Genomic DNA, 16,357 nt, shown 5'->3' on the forward strand with positions numbered 1-16,357 from the left:
AGAAAATTTTACCTTCTAAAAAATGGTGTGTACAGAAATAATTTTCATGTTGTTCATTTGAGGCTTTTTACTTCTTTTGTTTATTCTGTTATTTCTATAAGTGTGGATTATTTTTTTTTCACTGTAACACATAGCTACCGTAGCTGTTAATACTTGCATTTTTCTAGTTTTAGGCAGTTGGAGAACTTTTACTTGTTTTTTGTATGCCATAGCCCATGTGCCTGGCAATAGTCATGCATTGTGTTTGGACATTTCTTCAATTTTTGACTTTGAGGGTAAGGCAGTTTTATGTTTCTATTTATAAGACCAAACATATTTTTAGAATCCTGTTTAGTTTGTTGTAGTTGCTGCTGCTGTTGCTGCTTTGGTGTAAATAGCTTTACAATTAAAATCGTGATTACTATTACCAAGTAAATCTTGTTCTGGAACCCTTTTTCTGATATAGAAAATTTGTTAGTATACATATATATATATATGCATATATATACAATTTATATATATATATATATATATATATATATATGTATACAATAAGCTAACATATTGCATCCAATTTTAATCTATACTATATTGATAATTTTATCTTCTCGTATATTTTAAGGTCCTCCACAGGACAACTTAAGTGCTTGTTTCTTTATTGTTTGAGTATACTGCATTAGAAGCTGTGTTAGTATGATGAAGGCTCCATAAGGCTAGGTGACTTATACAACAGAGTTCTATTATCTGACACTTTTGAAATATTGAAGTCCCAGTCAACTTGATGACAAGATTTAATTCTTCTGAGTTGACGAAGCCACATTGTTCATGTCCACACATTCCCTTTGCACACAGCACCCTGTTGTCTTTTTATGTACCTAAATTTTCTTGTTTTTTTATATTTTAGGTTAAGTGTCAGATTCTATTAGCATCTATCTGCCATAACAACCTATTTTAATATAACCACCTTTTAAAAGTTTCCATTATGAAATACAGTCTTCTTATTTTGAGGTATTGAAGGTTTGGGTATGGGATTCCATTTGAGAATGGGGACACAGTTTGCAGAATAGTATAGCTTATAGTTTCAACCCAGTTAAAAACAACATTTTAAAATTGAAAATAAATCTATATAAAATTCTCCACTTATAACTCCCATAAAAATTTGTTTATTTGTATTAAATTTTTGTCTTTTATTTTTTATGGGTCCATCCACTTCTAAAAATGTTCTAGATAAAGACCTCTTACCCTACACTTGCCACTGGCACTGTTTTATTTATAATGCAATTATATTTCCTGTCACATTCTTCTTTTCCTCATAAGATTGTTCCATAAAAATGAAGTTTTGTTAATCTTGTTTTATTCTATATGTTCTGACATTCTGTGGATTCTTTTTTATTTAACCACTTTATTTTAAAAAACAAATTTTAAGCATTTTTTGCAAAAAAGTATATGAATACATTTTTGTCAGTCCTTGTTTTTTTTTTTTTTTTAAGGTTTGATAGTGGGCATTAAAATTTTACTCATTACAATGAGCATAAAGTACACGTAAAACAGGATTTAACCTGGAATTAGTCAAAGTTTTCTTGATGTGTAAGGATTAAGCATAATGTTTTTTTTTCTTTTCTTTTCTTTTCCTTTTTCTTTTCTTGAACTTCATATAGTCTGTGAGTTGTTTCTGGGTGTTCAGAGATTACTGGAGTTAGTATCCAATTATCAGTAACTGCATATTATGCCTGTTCTTCTGTGACTGGGTTATCTCACTCTGGATGATATTCTCTAGATGCATCCATTTTCTTAAGAATTTTAAAAGTCATTGTTTCTGATAGCTGAGTAGTATTTCATTGTTTAAATGTACCACAATTTTTGTATCCATTCATCTACTGAAGGACATCTGGGTTCTTTCCAGTTTCTGGCTATTATAAATAGGGCTGCTATGTGCATTGTGGTGAATGTGTCTTTTTTGTATGTTGGAGCTTCTCTGGGGTTTATGCCCAGAAGTAAAATAACTGAGTCTTCAGGTAATATTATGTCCAATTTTCTGAGGAATTGCCAGACTTATTTCCAGAGAGGTTGTACCAGTTTACAACCCCACCAAGAGTGGAGAAGTGTTTCTCTTTCTCCACATCCTTGCCAGTATCTGCTGTCATCTGAATTTTTGATCTTGGCCAATATGAGTGGTGTGAGGTGGAATCTCAGGGTTGTTTTGATTTGCATTTCTCTGATGGCTAATGATGTTAAGCACTTCCTTAGATGCTTCTCAGCCAATCGATATTCCTCAACTGAGAACTTTTTCTTTAGCTCTGTACCCATTTTTAAATAGAGTTGTTTGATTCTCTGGTGTCTAGCTTCTTGAGTTCTTTGTATATCTTGTATATTTAGTCTTCTATATGATGTGGGGTTGGTAAAGATCTTCTCTCACTCTGTTGGCTGCCATTTTGTTTTCTTGATAGTGTCCTTAGCCTTACAGAAACTTTGCAATCTCATTAAGTCCCATTTTCAATCTTTGACCTTAGAGCATAAGCCATTGGTGTTCTGTTCAGGAAAATTTCTTCTGTGCCTATGTGATCTAAGGTTTTCTCTACTTTCTCATCTAATAGTTTCAGTGTACCTGGTTTAATGTGGAGATCTTTGATCTACTTGAACTTGAGCTTTTTACAAGGAGGTAAGAAATGCTCTATTTTTATTCTTCTGCATGCTGAGTGCCAGTTGGACCAACACCATTTGTTTAGTAGGCTGTTCTTTTTCTATTGAATGTTTACAGCTCCTTTGTCAAAAATCAGGTGACCATTCTCTGGCTTCTTACAAGTAATATCACTAGGAACAGTCAGGAAAAGGCTGTGGATAATTGTCCTGTCCTAAACTCATGTATCTTCTCATTCTTCTTGACTCCAATTGTTTTACCATTCCTAGCATGTCACATAATCACAATTTTGTTAGCTTTTCTTTTCTGTCTCACTGCTTCCACTTGCAAATCTAATCCAAACAGTCATCTATGTCTGGTCTTGCCTTTCATAGCTCATTATTTTTATTACTCAATGATATTTCATTAATTAAAACTATAATTTACTAATATAATTTAAAAGAATAACTTCATAGCTTCTCATTTTTTGGTGCCTACAGTATTTCTATAAAAATCTACAAGAAACTTTTTTGTATAAACAAGAGTTTCATCATAATTTAGACAAATATCCAGAAGTATAATTTCATTATTATATTGCCAGACAATATTTATCTTTGTTAGAAACTTCTGTCTATCCTTGGAAATATCTGTATCATCTTCCTTCCAATTATAAAGTTTAAAAAGCTGTTGTTTTTCTATAACCATAAAGCATCCTAGATTTCTTTACGACACCATGGAATCAGGAATCTACAGTTTATTTAAATTGTGCCTTAATTGGGTGAATAAGTTCTTAGTTTGTACAGATTGGTTAACTGTTTTCTTTTCTCCAAAGTGTATGCACTTCATTGGTATCATTTCTGCAAAAAATCTTTTATGGCCTCAGGTTTGGCTCATTCTCTTTGCCCTGTCCTGCCAGGTAACTTTGTTTTTGTTTTTTTGTTTTCTTTTTTCTATTTTTTATATTACTTTTATTGGATAAATTTTATTTGCATTATTTAAATTTCAAATATTATACCTGTTGCCATTGTTCCCTCCCTAAATCCCTTATACCAAGCCCCTCCCACTGCTTCTATAAGGGTGCCTCCACCCAAACAAACAACCTCTCCCATCTCCATGCTTTGACATTTCCTTATACTCGAGCATCAAGCCTTGGCAGCACCAAGGGTTTCTCTTTCCATTGATGACCAAAAAGGCCATCCTCTGCTACATATGCAGCCATATGGGTACTTCTATGTGTATTCTTTGGATAGTGGTTTTTTCCCTGGGAGCTCTTGTTGATTGGTATTATTGTTCTTATGGGGTGGCAAATCCCTTCAGCTCCATCAATACTTTCTCTAACATTTCCATTGGAAATACCATTCTCAGTTTAATGACTGGCTGTGAGCATCCACCTCTGTATTTGTCATGCACTGGGAAACAGCTCTCAGGAAACAGCTATGCCAGGCTCCTGTCAGCATGTACATATGGCGTCAGCAATATTGTCTGGGCTTTGATGGTTGTATATTGGTTGGATCTCCATGTGGTATATAGTCTCTAGATGGCATTTGCTTCAGTCTTTGTTTCAAACTTTGTCTCCCAATTTCTTCCTGTGGATAAATATATGTAAATAAACAGTAATTTTGTGTCTGGAAGTGGTTTGACCTCACTAAGACCTCTTATTTAATTTGTAAATCCCACATACTGTAAATAACATTTATCATCAAAATTTCCAATCCTTATTTATTTAGAATTTTTTTTTAATTTTTAAATTTCTTCTAACAGGATTAAACTAAGACTTAAATTATTCCATTTAATCAAAAGTTCTATTTAGTTCCTTTATAATTAATAAACATTTTATCAGAAATGGTTTGCATTAATCTACATTAAAGCATTAACCAATCTATCACCCTGCTAACCCAGAGTGACTCATAATTTACTGTTCTGTTTTTCAGGTAAAAGTTATGACTGTCTATTTGGCCCTAACTTTTATGTTCAGTTGGTATATATTATGATGTTATATAATTTTATATTGAGTGAGAAAATAATTCATGTGTATAAAAGTTGAATACTAAATGTGTTTTGCAAAAGCTTTTGAATTTACTATTTTTTCCTTTTGATCATCCCTATGATGCTCTATGTATACACTATCAGTTAAGCAGGTGCATATTTACTAATCAATATGATGATCATTTTCAAGCATTTTTGGAGGTTAAGTGGTATAACGGCTGTGGTTCTTGCCTAAGGTTATCTAGTTAATAAGAAAAATATTTAAGATTAGAAAATAAAATTAGAATTCTCAAGAATTGTTTGCCTATGTAGTTTGTTTCTAGGAATCACCATAACTAAAAAAAGAGAAAGTAGATTTGTAGAGATGCTAATAAGTGCAGTCAAGTATAATCATTAAATTTTAAATTATACTTTATGGTATAATATATTAATTCATTGAGAATTTCACAAATATTCTGATTATATTAACCCACTTCTCCTCTTAATTCCTCTAATATCTATCTTTGCTTTTTTCTACACTCTTAAATTTTTATATTCCTCAAAAAATAGCCCAGCATATTCAATACAGCTCCATCAAAGGATACAGCATTACAATCAAGGACTGACTCTACTTTCCTTGTAAGCCTTCAGTTATCCATTGTCTCTCAGCTAGAGATGAGTTTTCATAAATGCATTTCCTCTAAGTTCTGGAATGTTTACTGGTTTAATCTTACCAAAGTCATGTTTGAGTAGCCACAATTGCGATGAATTTTGGAGTCCACTGGACCATTTACATTCAAAATACCCCATTTTGACTTGGTCTGTTACCTTTGCTTCACACAGTTTTGTAGCCATCCTGTGAGACAAACTCTGAGTCGTGAGTGTAAATGAATGACATAGGTCACTCATGGCTGTTTACTCCAAAGGCACTCATTCTTTGCAATTTGGCCAGTTGTTATTTTCTGTTACAGCCATCATCCACTGTACAAAGAAATTATTCTGATGTTTGAGAGCTCTCCACCCCTTTACCTTGGCATTCCCTTGCATTGGGAAAACATGCCCTCTCTGGAAAAAGTCTCTTCTCATATTGATGCCGGACACTGCTATCTTCTGCTACATACACAACTGGATCAATAGGTTTCTCAAAGTGTATATAAAGGTTGGCATTTTACTCCATGGTAGTTTTGGGATTGGTTGGTTGATAATGTTATCTTCTCATGAGGCTGCAACCCCTTTCAGCACCTTAGGTTTTAGCAACATAATTGGGATACCCGAATTTAAACCGATGTTTAGTTGCAAGCACGCTCAGCTGTATTTATATGACACTAGCATAATCTCTGAGGGGGCATCTCTGTGTGGTTCCTCCCAGTAAGGACTTTTTGGGATCAGCTATAGTGCTTGGATTTGGTGACTGCATATGCTGTGGATTCCCCAGGTGAGGCAGCTTCTGAGTGGTCTTTTCTTCAATCACTGTTCCTCTATTTGACCTTACATTTCCTACCATGAGAGTTTTGTTCTCTTTTCTAAGAATGACTGAGGTTTTTCCATTTTGTCCTTCCTTTTTTTTTTGAGCTTCATACAGTCTGTGAATTGTTTCTTGGGTATTGGGTATTCCAAGCTTTCTGTGGCTAGTATCCACTTATCAGTAAGTGCATACCATGTATGCTTTTTTGTGACTGGGTTACCTCACTCAGAATGATAGTGTCTAGTTCCATTAATTTGCCTAAGAATTTCATGAAATCATTGCTTCTAATACCTGAGTAGTACTCCATTGTGTAAATGTACCATATTTTCTGTATCTATTAATCTGTTAATGGACATTTGGGTTCTTTCCACCTTCTGACTATTATAAATAAGGCTGCCATAAATGTGGTGGATCATGAGTCTTTGTTATAAGTTGGAGCCTCTTTGGGAAATATGCCCAGGAGTGAAATAGCTGGGTTTTCAGATAGTACTATGTCCAATTTTTGAACAACTACCAGACAGATTTCCAGAGTCTTGTATCAGCTTACAATCTCACCAACAGTGGAGGAGTGTTCCTCTTTCTCCCTATCCTCTCCAGCATCTGCTGTCACCTGAGCTTTTTATGTTAGCCATTCTAACTGGTGTGCAGTGTAATCTTGAAGTTGTTTTGATTTGCATTTCTCTGATGACTAGGGATGTTGAGCATTTCTTTAGGTGCTTCTCAGACATTCAGTGTTCCCCAGCTAATAATTATTTGTTTATCTCTGTACTCCAATTTTAATATGATTATTTGAATATCTACAGTGTAGCTTTCTGCATTCTTTGAATATATTGGATACTAGCCCTCTAACAGATGTAGAATTGGTAAAGATCCTTTCCCAATATTTGGGCTGTCATTTTGTCTTTTCAACAGTGTCCTTCCCTTACAGAAGCTTGGCAATTTCATGAGGTCCCATTTGTTGGTTCTTGATTATAGAGCATAAGCCATTGGTGTTCTGTTCAGGGATTTTTTCCCCTGTTCCTATGTGTTCTAAGCTCTTCCCAATTTATCTTCTAATAGTTTCACTGTACCTGGTTTTATGTACAAATCTTTGATTCCAATGGACTTGAAATTTGTCCAAAGAGATAAGAAAGATCAAATTTCATTCTTCTGCATGCTGATTGCCAGTTGAACCAACACCATTTGTTGAAGAGGCTGTCCTTTTTCCATTGACTATTTTTAGCTCCTTTGTCAAGCTCAAGTGAGCATAGGTGTGGGGGTTCATTTCTGGGTCCCCAATTCTGTTTCACTGATCTGTCTGCCTATCTCTGTATCAATACCATGCAGGTTTTTTTTCTTTTTTTTTTTTCTTTCTTTCTTTCTTTCTTTTTTTTTTTTTTTAACGTATAACCACGCCTGACTGGCTTGTTTTATTGAGGAGGGATGTGGGTAAGAACAAGTAAAGACAGCCGGGACCTTAGGTTGGGAATACCCTCCCCTCCCCGTATGCACCCACTGCCCCAAATAAAAAATAACCAACTATAGGGGAGCAGCAGAGACAGTGACGGGGAGGCTGGAAGTGGGCAGGGAAGGACACTCGGAATTGAGGGCAGCAGTGAAGAGACCATGCGTGTGCTGGGAGGGCCCGAGGTGGCGCTGGATGAGTTTGTCTTCCTTGTAGACATGTATAAATATAAAGATAAGCCTTTCTTCTCCCCCCTCTGCCCAGTGCTGCTCGCCACCGTCCCAGCTTGCCTTTCCTCATTGGCGAAGGGAAGAGGGGAAAAGCAAGTTATCACCGAATTGCGATCAGACCCACATCCATCAGCTTCTGGATCTTCTGTGCTATTACAGGATTCTTGAAGTGTTCGCTCAGAGTCTGGGTGTCCTTTTGCATCTGCTCCAGGATAAGCCTCATGGCTGGGTCACTCATTATCTGCTGCACCTCAGGGTCAGCCATGGCCCGCCGCTTCACATCCTCAGGGCTGTCGTGTCGGTTGTACTGTGCCATCATACAGCGTTGGTAACCGTCTGCTGCTTCCTTACAGTTGGAGTCCAGGTCTAATGCCTTCTGGTACACATCCATGGCTTTTGTATAGTCCTTCATGGCTTCCAGAGCAGCCGCTTTTCGTGTATAACCTTTGATGAAGGTTGGCTCTAGCTGGATGCACTCTTCACAGTCCTTGAGTGCCAGCTGAAACTCCAGGAGCTTGGTGTAACAGGCAGCCCGGTTGCTGTACAGTTTGGCATCTCTTGGGTTCCTTTTAATGGCTTCAGTATAGTGCTTCATGGCCTGGGGGTAGTCCCCTTTCTGGAAGCATTCATTGCCCTTATTCCTTTCCTCCAAAGCTAAGTCAGGGTTGATATAAGCCAGCCGCTCTTGTTCCTTCAGAATTTTCTCTGCCTGCTGGCACTTCTTGAGTACATCTGGGTTTCGATGCTCTGCTAGAGACTTGTTGTAGAAATGGATAGCATCCTTGTACCTTTCTTCTTTGAAATAGGAATTGCCAATTCGGGCATAACCTTTGGCAATCTGCCGGTAGTCCTCTCGGTTCTCTCTGCCCACTTCAATGGCCTTCTCACAGAGCTCCCGGCACTTGTTGTAGTCGCCCTTCTCAAAGTGCACAGCTGCTTGATTAGTTATGTAAGTCATGTTGGTAGGGTCCAGCTCCTTGGCCCTGTCATAATGCTTCAGGGCCTTGTCAAAATCTTTCTTCTTGTAGGCATCATTTCCCAACTCCTTTTCTTTCAGTGCCTGTTTCTTATTCTCTGGAAGATCTTCTTCCATTGGTTCTGGCTTGGCCTCCTTTTTGGGAGGGCGTGGGGGTGGGGGTGTTGCTGCCTCTTCCTCTTCATCCATACTGCCCAGATCAACCCCAAGAAGGACACTAAGAGTAGTCATGACCCGGGGATCTTGTAGTTTTGTGCCCAGGTCTGAAGGCTTGTTCTGTAGCTGCTCTATGAGTTCCCTGTAGGTGGGGTCACTGAGCAGAGACCTTGTCCTGGGATCATTCTCTTGCTTTTGGTACAGATTAGGCAAGTTGAAAGGATTCATGAATTTCCTCTCTGCCAACCTGGCCTCCATATTCTGCAAGCCCTCCTTAAACTGGAGATTATTGGCTTCATGTTTTAAACCTTCTTCATAGGTTCGTTTGGCTTCTTCAAACCGGTTTAGGAACTCAAGGGCTGCTGCTTTTCTTGAATAACCCTTGCCCCAGTCAGGCTTCAGGTCAACAGTCTTGCACCCGTCCTCATAGGCCTTCTGGTAGTCTCCTTTCTTGGCATAGGCTACAGAGTGATTGCTATAGAGCACATGGTTCTGGGGATCTAGTTTAATTGCCTCAGAGTAGCACTGTAAAGCATCGTCAATATTTCCAGCACTTAGGGCCTTATTGCCCTTCTCCTTTAGTTCATTCACCTGCTCCATAGCCTGGCCCGGAACCCCGTTGAATCGAATTCGTCCGCTCCGCGTTCCCAACCACCTCTTTTTTTTTTTTTTTTTTTTTTCTTATATCACAATTTCTTTGTAATATAGCTTGAGATCAAGGATGGTGTTTCCCTCAGAAGTATTTTTATTCTTGAGAATATATTTCACTATTCTAGGTTTTTTATTATTTCACATGAATTTGAAAACTCCTATTTCAAACTTTATAATGAATTGAATTAAATTTTAATTGGGATTGCATTGAATCTGCAGATTTCTTTAGGCAAGTTGATCATTTTTACATTGTTGATCCTGCCAACCCATGAACATGGGAGATCTTTTCATCTTCTGAGATCTTCTTCAATTCCCTTCTTAAGAGTTTTAAAGTTCTTGTCATACAGATTCTTCCCTTGCTTGGGTAGAGTCACCCCAAGGTATTTTATAGTGTTTGTGACTATTGTGAAGGGTGTTGATTACCTAATTTCTTTCTCAGCATGTTTATTTATTGTATAGAGAAAGCAGTTGATCTGTTTGAGTCAATTTTATAATGAGACACTGTGCTGAAGTTGTTTAGTAGTTGTAAAAGTTCTCTGGTGGAGTTTTTTTGACACTTGAATATACTATCATATCATCTGCAAAGAGTGATATGTTGACGTCTTCCTTTCCAGTATAAATCCCTTTGATTGTCTAATTGCTCTGGCGAAGACTTCCAGTACTATATTGAATAGGTAGGGGGGGAGAGTTGGCAGCTTTGTCTAGTCCCTGATTTTAGTGGGATTGCTTCAAGTTTATCACTGTTTAGTTTGATGATGGCTAGTGATTTGCCATATATTGCTTTTATTATGTTTAGGTATGGGCCTTGGATTCCTGCTCTTTTCAAGACATTTAAAATGAAGGGGTTTACAATTTTGTCAAATGCTTTCTCAGCACATAGTGAGATGATCATGTGTTTTTTTTTTCCTTTGAGCTTGTTTATAAGGTGGATTACATTGATGGATTTCTATATATTAAATCATCTCCACATCACAGGGATGATGCCAACTTGATTATGGTAGTTGTTCGTGGATTCTGTTTGCAAAAATTATACTGAGTAATTTTACATCAATGTTCATGAAAGAAATTGATCTCAAGTTCTCTTTCTTTGTAATGTCTTTGTGTGGTTTAGACATAAGAGTAATTGTGACTTCAAAGAATGAGTTGGGTAGTGTTCCTTCTGTTTCTATATTGTGCAATAGCTTGGAGAGTATATAAAAGTCTGATAGAATTCTCCACTAAACCCATCTGCTATTTTTTTTTTTTTTTTTTTTTTGGGTTGGGTGACTTCTGTGACTTCTAATTTTTAGGTGTTATGGTATTGTTTAGATTGTTTATTTGATCCTGATTTAACTTTGTCATGTGGTATCTGTCTAGAAATTTATCCTTTTCTTCCAGGTTTTCCACTTTTGTTGAGTATAGATTTTTATTTGGATCTAATGATTTCTTAAATTTCCTCAGGTTCTATGGTTATGTCCTCTTTTTCATTTCTGATTTATTTTAGTTTGGATACTCATTGTTTGCTCTCTAGTCAGTCTGGCTAGTGGTTTATCAATTTTGTTGATTTTCTCAAAAAACCAGCTCCTGGTTTTGTTGATTCTTTGTATAGTTCTTTTTGTCTGTATTTGGTTTTATTCTACTCTGAGATACAACCATTTTGGTTGTATCTGCTTCTTTTTGTTCTTGGCCTTTTATCAGTGCTGTCAATTTGCTAGAATGTGCTCTCTCCAGTTTCTTTTTGGAGGCATTCAAAGCTTTGAGTTTTTCTCTTAGTACTGCTTCCATTGCATCTCATAAGTTTGGGTATATAGTGGTAAATTTTCTTTAAATTCTAAAAAAATCATTGATTTATCTCTTTATTTCTTCCTAGACCATGTTATCATTGAACAGAGCATTGCTCAGCTTCCGTGTGTGGGCTTTTTGTCATTATTAAATATAAGTGCTTAGTCCATGGTGATCTAATAGGATGCATGGGATTATTTTGATCTTCTTGGATTTGTTGAGGCCTGTTTTGTGACTGAGTATATGGTCAGTTTTGAAGAAGGTACTGTGAGGTGCTGAGAAGAAGGTGAATTCTTTTGTTTTAGGATGAAATTTCCTATAGATGTCTGTTAATTCCAATTGGTTCATAACATCTGCTAGTTTCTCTATGTCTCTGTTCACTTTCTACTTCCATGATCTGCCCATTGATGAGAGTGGGGTGTTGAAGTCTCTTACTATTATTGTGTGTGGTATAATATATGCTTTGAACTTTAGTAAGATTTCTTTTATAAATATGGGTGCCCTTGTATTTGTTGTTAGAGGTGGACTTATGTTTCTGTGCTTTTCTTTTTTTGGTTTCCTTGCGTGTTTTTTTTTTTTTTTTTTTTTTTTCTTTTCCTTGGATGTAGTTTCCTTTCTTGTGTTGGATTTTTCAATTTGTCATCCTTTGATGGGCTGGATTTGTAAACTCCCAGTGACATGTGGGCAGGCAGACAACTGTTCCCAATTCAATATTCAGATATTTTAACATTATATTATTTAAGGTATATGTTAATCTACAAAGTCATTAGAGCATTTTGACATCTGAGTGAAGATGTGTTCAACAGAAATATGAGAACATAAAAAACATAGACAATTGTTCAAATGATGACTAACAAACTCTGCTAAGACTGATCAGCTATTAGACTACATATTCAGGTCTTTAAAAGCAGCAGGCTTCATGTAAAAAAGAGAAACAATTAAGCTGTAATGTTCACAAATGTAGAAAAAATTAACAAAACATCTTAAGCTACAGGAAGCAATTCACTTTGCCTAGAAGAGGACCAGGTACAGCTTACACCTGGCAAACAAGAAAAGAACAAGTAAAAATGTTGAAGTGTTGAGAAAGAGAATAACAAAATAGTTTTCAAGCTAAAACTGAATCCTCTTAGACATTTTAGAAATTCAAAGACTTTTTATAAAAATATGTTGCTGATGGAATTTTATAGAACTGTAAACGATTTTTTTAAAGAAGAAAAATGGCACAGGTGAGCAAGTTAGATCTGCATAATGTGAACAAGTCCAATAGGGCAAGCGAAAGTTCTTCAGATTTTAATTGAGCTAACAGGCAACAGTGTATTTAAAGAAATGTCAATAATATCTGATTATTAATATTATACATTATCTACATATGCTTATGCATGCTTATGTATAAGTAAGAAATAATATTAATGATACAAGAGAAAGTGAGCATTTTTTGTTTCTTTTTTTTCTTTCTCTCATTTTTTTAAATAATTAATTAAAAATACTTTATTTTAAAACCACTTATAGAATAGGGACCATTAGAAGCAGGTCTCCTCTTATTTTCTCAGGGAATACCTCTACTCAGAAATTACTTTTTTTTAAAAAAAAAAAAAAAAAACTTTATTTTACAAAACAAAGATAAATGTACAGATTTTAAACATTTTTTTGCTTAAAATTATACATTTTTGTCAGTAATGTTTTTTCAGACATTGAAATAATTTTTACATAAAACCATGAAAATATATTTTTTTTGTCAGAACTTGATTTTTTTCAAGGGCTTGACAGTATGCATTGAAAACCTAATAGTTACAATAAGCATAAGTACATGCAAAACAAAACGCAACATGGAAATAGTCAAAGTCTTCTTGTTTTGTAAATATATGTATTTTGGTTTTTGTTTTCTTTATTTCTTGGACTTCATACAGTCTGTGAGTTGTTTCTGGGGGAGTGCAAGCCTCTGGGGTTAGCATCCCACTATCAGTGACTGCATATTATGTCTGTTCTTTTGTGACTGGGTTATCTCACTCAGGATGATATTCTCTAGATGCAGCCATTTTCTTAAGAATTTGGTTAAGTCATTGTTTCTGGTGGCTGAGTAGTATTCCATTGTGTATATGTACCACAATTTTTGTATTCATTCATCTTCTGAAGGACATCTGGATTCCTTCCAGCTTCTGGCTATTATAAATAGAGCCGCTATGAACATTGTGGTGCATATATCTTTGTTGTGTATTAAAGTGTCTCTGGGGTATATGCCCAGAAGTGGAATAGCTGGGTCTTCAGGTAGTACTATATCCAAATTTCTGAGGTATCGCCAGACAGACTTCCAGAGTGGTTGTATTAGCTTGCAACCCCACCAAGAGTGGAGAAGTGTTCCTCTTTCTCCGCAGCCTTGCCAGCATCTGCTGTCATCTGAGTTTTGGATCTTGGCCAATCTGACTGGTGTGAGGTGGTATCTCAGGGTTGTTTTGATTAGCATTTCCCTGATGGCTAAGGATGTCTAGCACTTCCTCAGGTGTTTCTCGGCCATTCGGTGTTCCTCAACTGAAAACGTTTTGTTTAGCTCTGTACCCCATTTTTTAATAGGGTTATTTGATTCTCTGGTGTCTAGCTTTTTGAGTTCCTTGTACACCTTGGATATTTCTCTCATTTTTTGATCTTCCTTTTCTTTCATAAAGTATGCAACCTCCAACATGAACCGTATAGTGTGGTATGAAGGCTAAGTTAGATTACATGTAAATATATATTACAAACCTGAGGGCAAGCATTAAATATTTTAAACAAAAGTAAAACTAATGTGTAAAAGCATAAAAAAAATAAAATCATAAATATTCAAAACCCAGAGAAGGAGTGAAAGGGTTAAACAAAGAGCCAGGGTTTCAATAAAATTGACTGAAGGCTGAAGATTTATTGATATATATACAGATATATATATACTATATGTGTATTTTAAGGCATGACATAACAGCATTATAGCTCTGTGGGGAAGTATTTAATTGTAAACTATGTCATTTGGTTATGTGTGTTAAAAATCACAGGCAAAATATAATCCCAGCAATATTCAGGTAGAAATGAAAACTTGATCAAAGTCAACACAACAGATAAATGTGTATTAGCTCCTGCTGCAATAACAAAATATTAAGAGTAGCAGAGTAAGCCACAGATTTTTATTTTCTACAGTCTGGGATGGTCAGAGGCCCATTACAAAAGTATGAGATCTTTTTGTTTGTTGGTTTGCTTTTTAGAAAAATCCTTCTGTTAGATGGCAGGGAAAGGATAGAGAAGAGCAAAGCTTTCTAGTTTCTATATATCTTCCTACAAAAAATTAACTGTATAATAATATTCTTGTATTCCTAATCAATAGTGTGAGCTGTCTTCCCAAGATTGTTATTTAAATACGTTATTTCAATAATTCAGTGGCCTCTTCAAAACAGTGTCAGAATTAAAGACCCACACACCACCAATGGTGCTATTTGAAGTTACAAAGAAAAGAGCTTCCAGTGTATTTCTGAGGAGACATCATTGTTGATAGTTAAATTATGAAAATATGCTCTTTTGGGCCCTATGACTGGTCTATTTTCTAAGACAGTTAAGAATTTTAGAATACATATATGTTAAATATGTCTTAGAAAATACACAGAAATATGTAAGAATATAGTGTACAGCAAGGAGTATGGTAACAAATAATAGAAAAAATGACAATGATCATTTTAGGTTCACATGAAGGAAATCACCTAGAACTCAGGGAGAGACCTGGGTTTTTCCAGAGATGCCCACAGATAACGGCTTAATATACTGTAAGAGATAGATTGATAGTCATTATATTCATTAGGTGGAAGAATTTGCCCACCCATACCTAGACTTTTTAAAGGCCTAACCTGAGTGTCATTTGCAAATAGTAATGCTCAGAGTAGAGAAGATTGACCCTATATCTAAGAATAGTACAAAATAGTGATTTCAGTTTAATCAGGTGGCTTCTAACACATTCATAGAAATATAAATTTTATCCAGGTATCTGTACGTACTAAAGACAATGTTATATCTCCTGAAACCTTATGTTACAACATTTGCCCACATGTGAGAGCACTAGGGTTTGCAACGTTAGAGAGCTGATTAATTATGTGAATCCAGGAGTGGGAAGTGTTCTTGAAAGCAATTACTGCTGTCACAAGTATCTTTGTGAGAATTTACACCTTCTTTAATCTGCCATGTGACAATAGTTAGAAGTATACAGTCTATAAAAAAAAGAATAGACCTCATCTCGGCTGGCCCATGTTGACATCCTCACCTCCATAGCCTAACCTTGAGAGCTGGGTAATTAAATCTTGTTTTTATCAGCCTTAAATTCTAGGACATCCCTGTCACACCATGATAAACTGACTAAGCTATGCTCTGTGAAGAACAAAGGCTATGTAAAGGCTGATGGTCACTCACTAAATGCACATCTTAGACAAGTACTGTGCCTCTACCCTCTTATAAAAGATGAGTACTTTAAACTCAATTAGAACTTTAAAATATTAATTTTAATAAACAGGTACACATAAACATGATATAAAAGGATGATTATCAAATTGGAGATAAATTTTTAATAACTGAGAATTTATGACTAAAATCATAAAAGAAAGCAAGATGGAATGAATCTTTTGCTATGTCTGATAGGTCTTACTCACTTTTTCTAAACAGTGGGAAAGTAGGTACTGTAGTCAAGACACTAATGGTATGCAAAGTAGGTGAAAAAATAAATGACTACAGGTTCAAAATAAAATTTATATTTGGTTTCAAATGACAGAAGAAACAACCACAGTGGATGAAGTCATTCTATTTCTATACTCTTAAATCTGGAGAAAGGCAAGGTGCAGTGTCTATGATCTTTGACTTGTCTCTCCTTTTCTCAAAGTGGCACTAAACCAACAGCTGCCACATATGTGTTGAAAGTAGAAGATAAAGAGTATGAGGGTTCCATGTTGAACATACTCATCCCTTTTAAACAGAGCAAGGCCACAAGGTTGGCAATCCTTAGATCTCTTCCCTTTGACCTGGGAGGTGTGTTTTCCACCATTTGCTTCCTGTGCCTGCTCATAGGACTGGAAGGCTGGGGGACAAGGTACTTTTTCCTTTTCTTTCCTTCTTT

General features: G+C 35.9%; 1 protein-coding gene across 1 annotated transcript; it reads right to left on the bottom strand.

Moving 5' to 3' along the window:
* Window positions 1–7,408: 7,408 nt before the first annotated feature.
* On the bottom strand, window positions 7,409–9,447 carry LOC308439830 (stress-induced-phosphoprotein 1-like). The gene has a single exon (XM_080941743.1). It carries the CDS (start codon window positions 9,430–9,432, stop codon window positions 7,801–7,803), a length of 1,632 nt encoding a protein of 543 aa, XP_080797869.1. The 5' UTR covers window positions 9,433–9,447; the 3' UTR covers window positions 7,409–7,800.
* Between the last annotated feature and the right edge of the window lie 6,910 nt (window positions 9,448–16,357).

Source organism: Micromys minutus (genome assembly GCF_963924665.1).
Source record: "Micromys minutus genome assembly, chromosome: 1".
Lineage (NCBI taxonomy): Eukaryota > Metazoa > Chordata > Mammalia > Rodentia > Muridae > Micromys > Micromys minutus.

Bases quoted from the DNA above. Each gene is read 5' to 3' on its own strand.
- LOC308439830 (XM_080941743.1), bottom strand. From the start codon at position 9,432: ATGGAGCAGGTGAATGAACTAAAGGAGAAGGGCAATAAGGCCCTAAGT.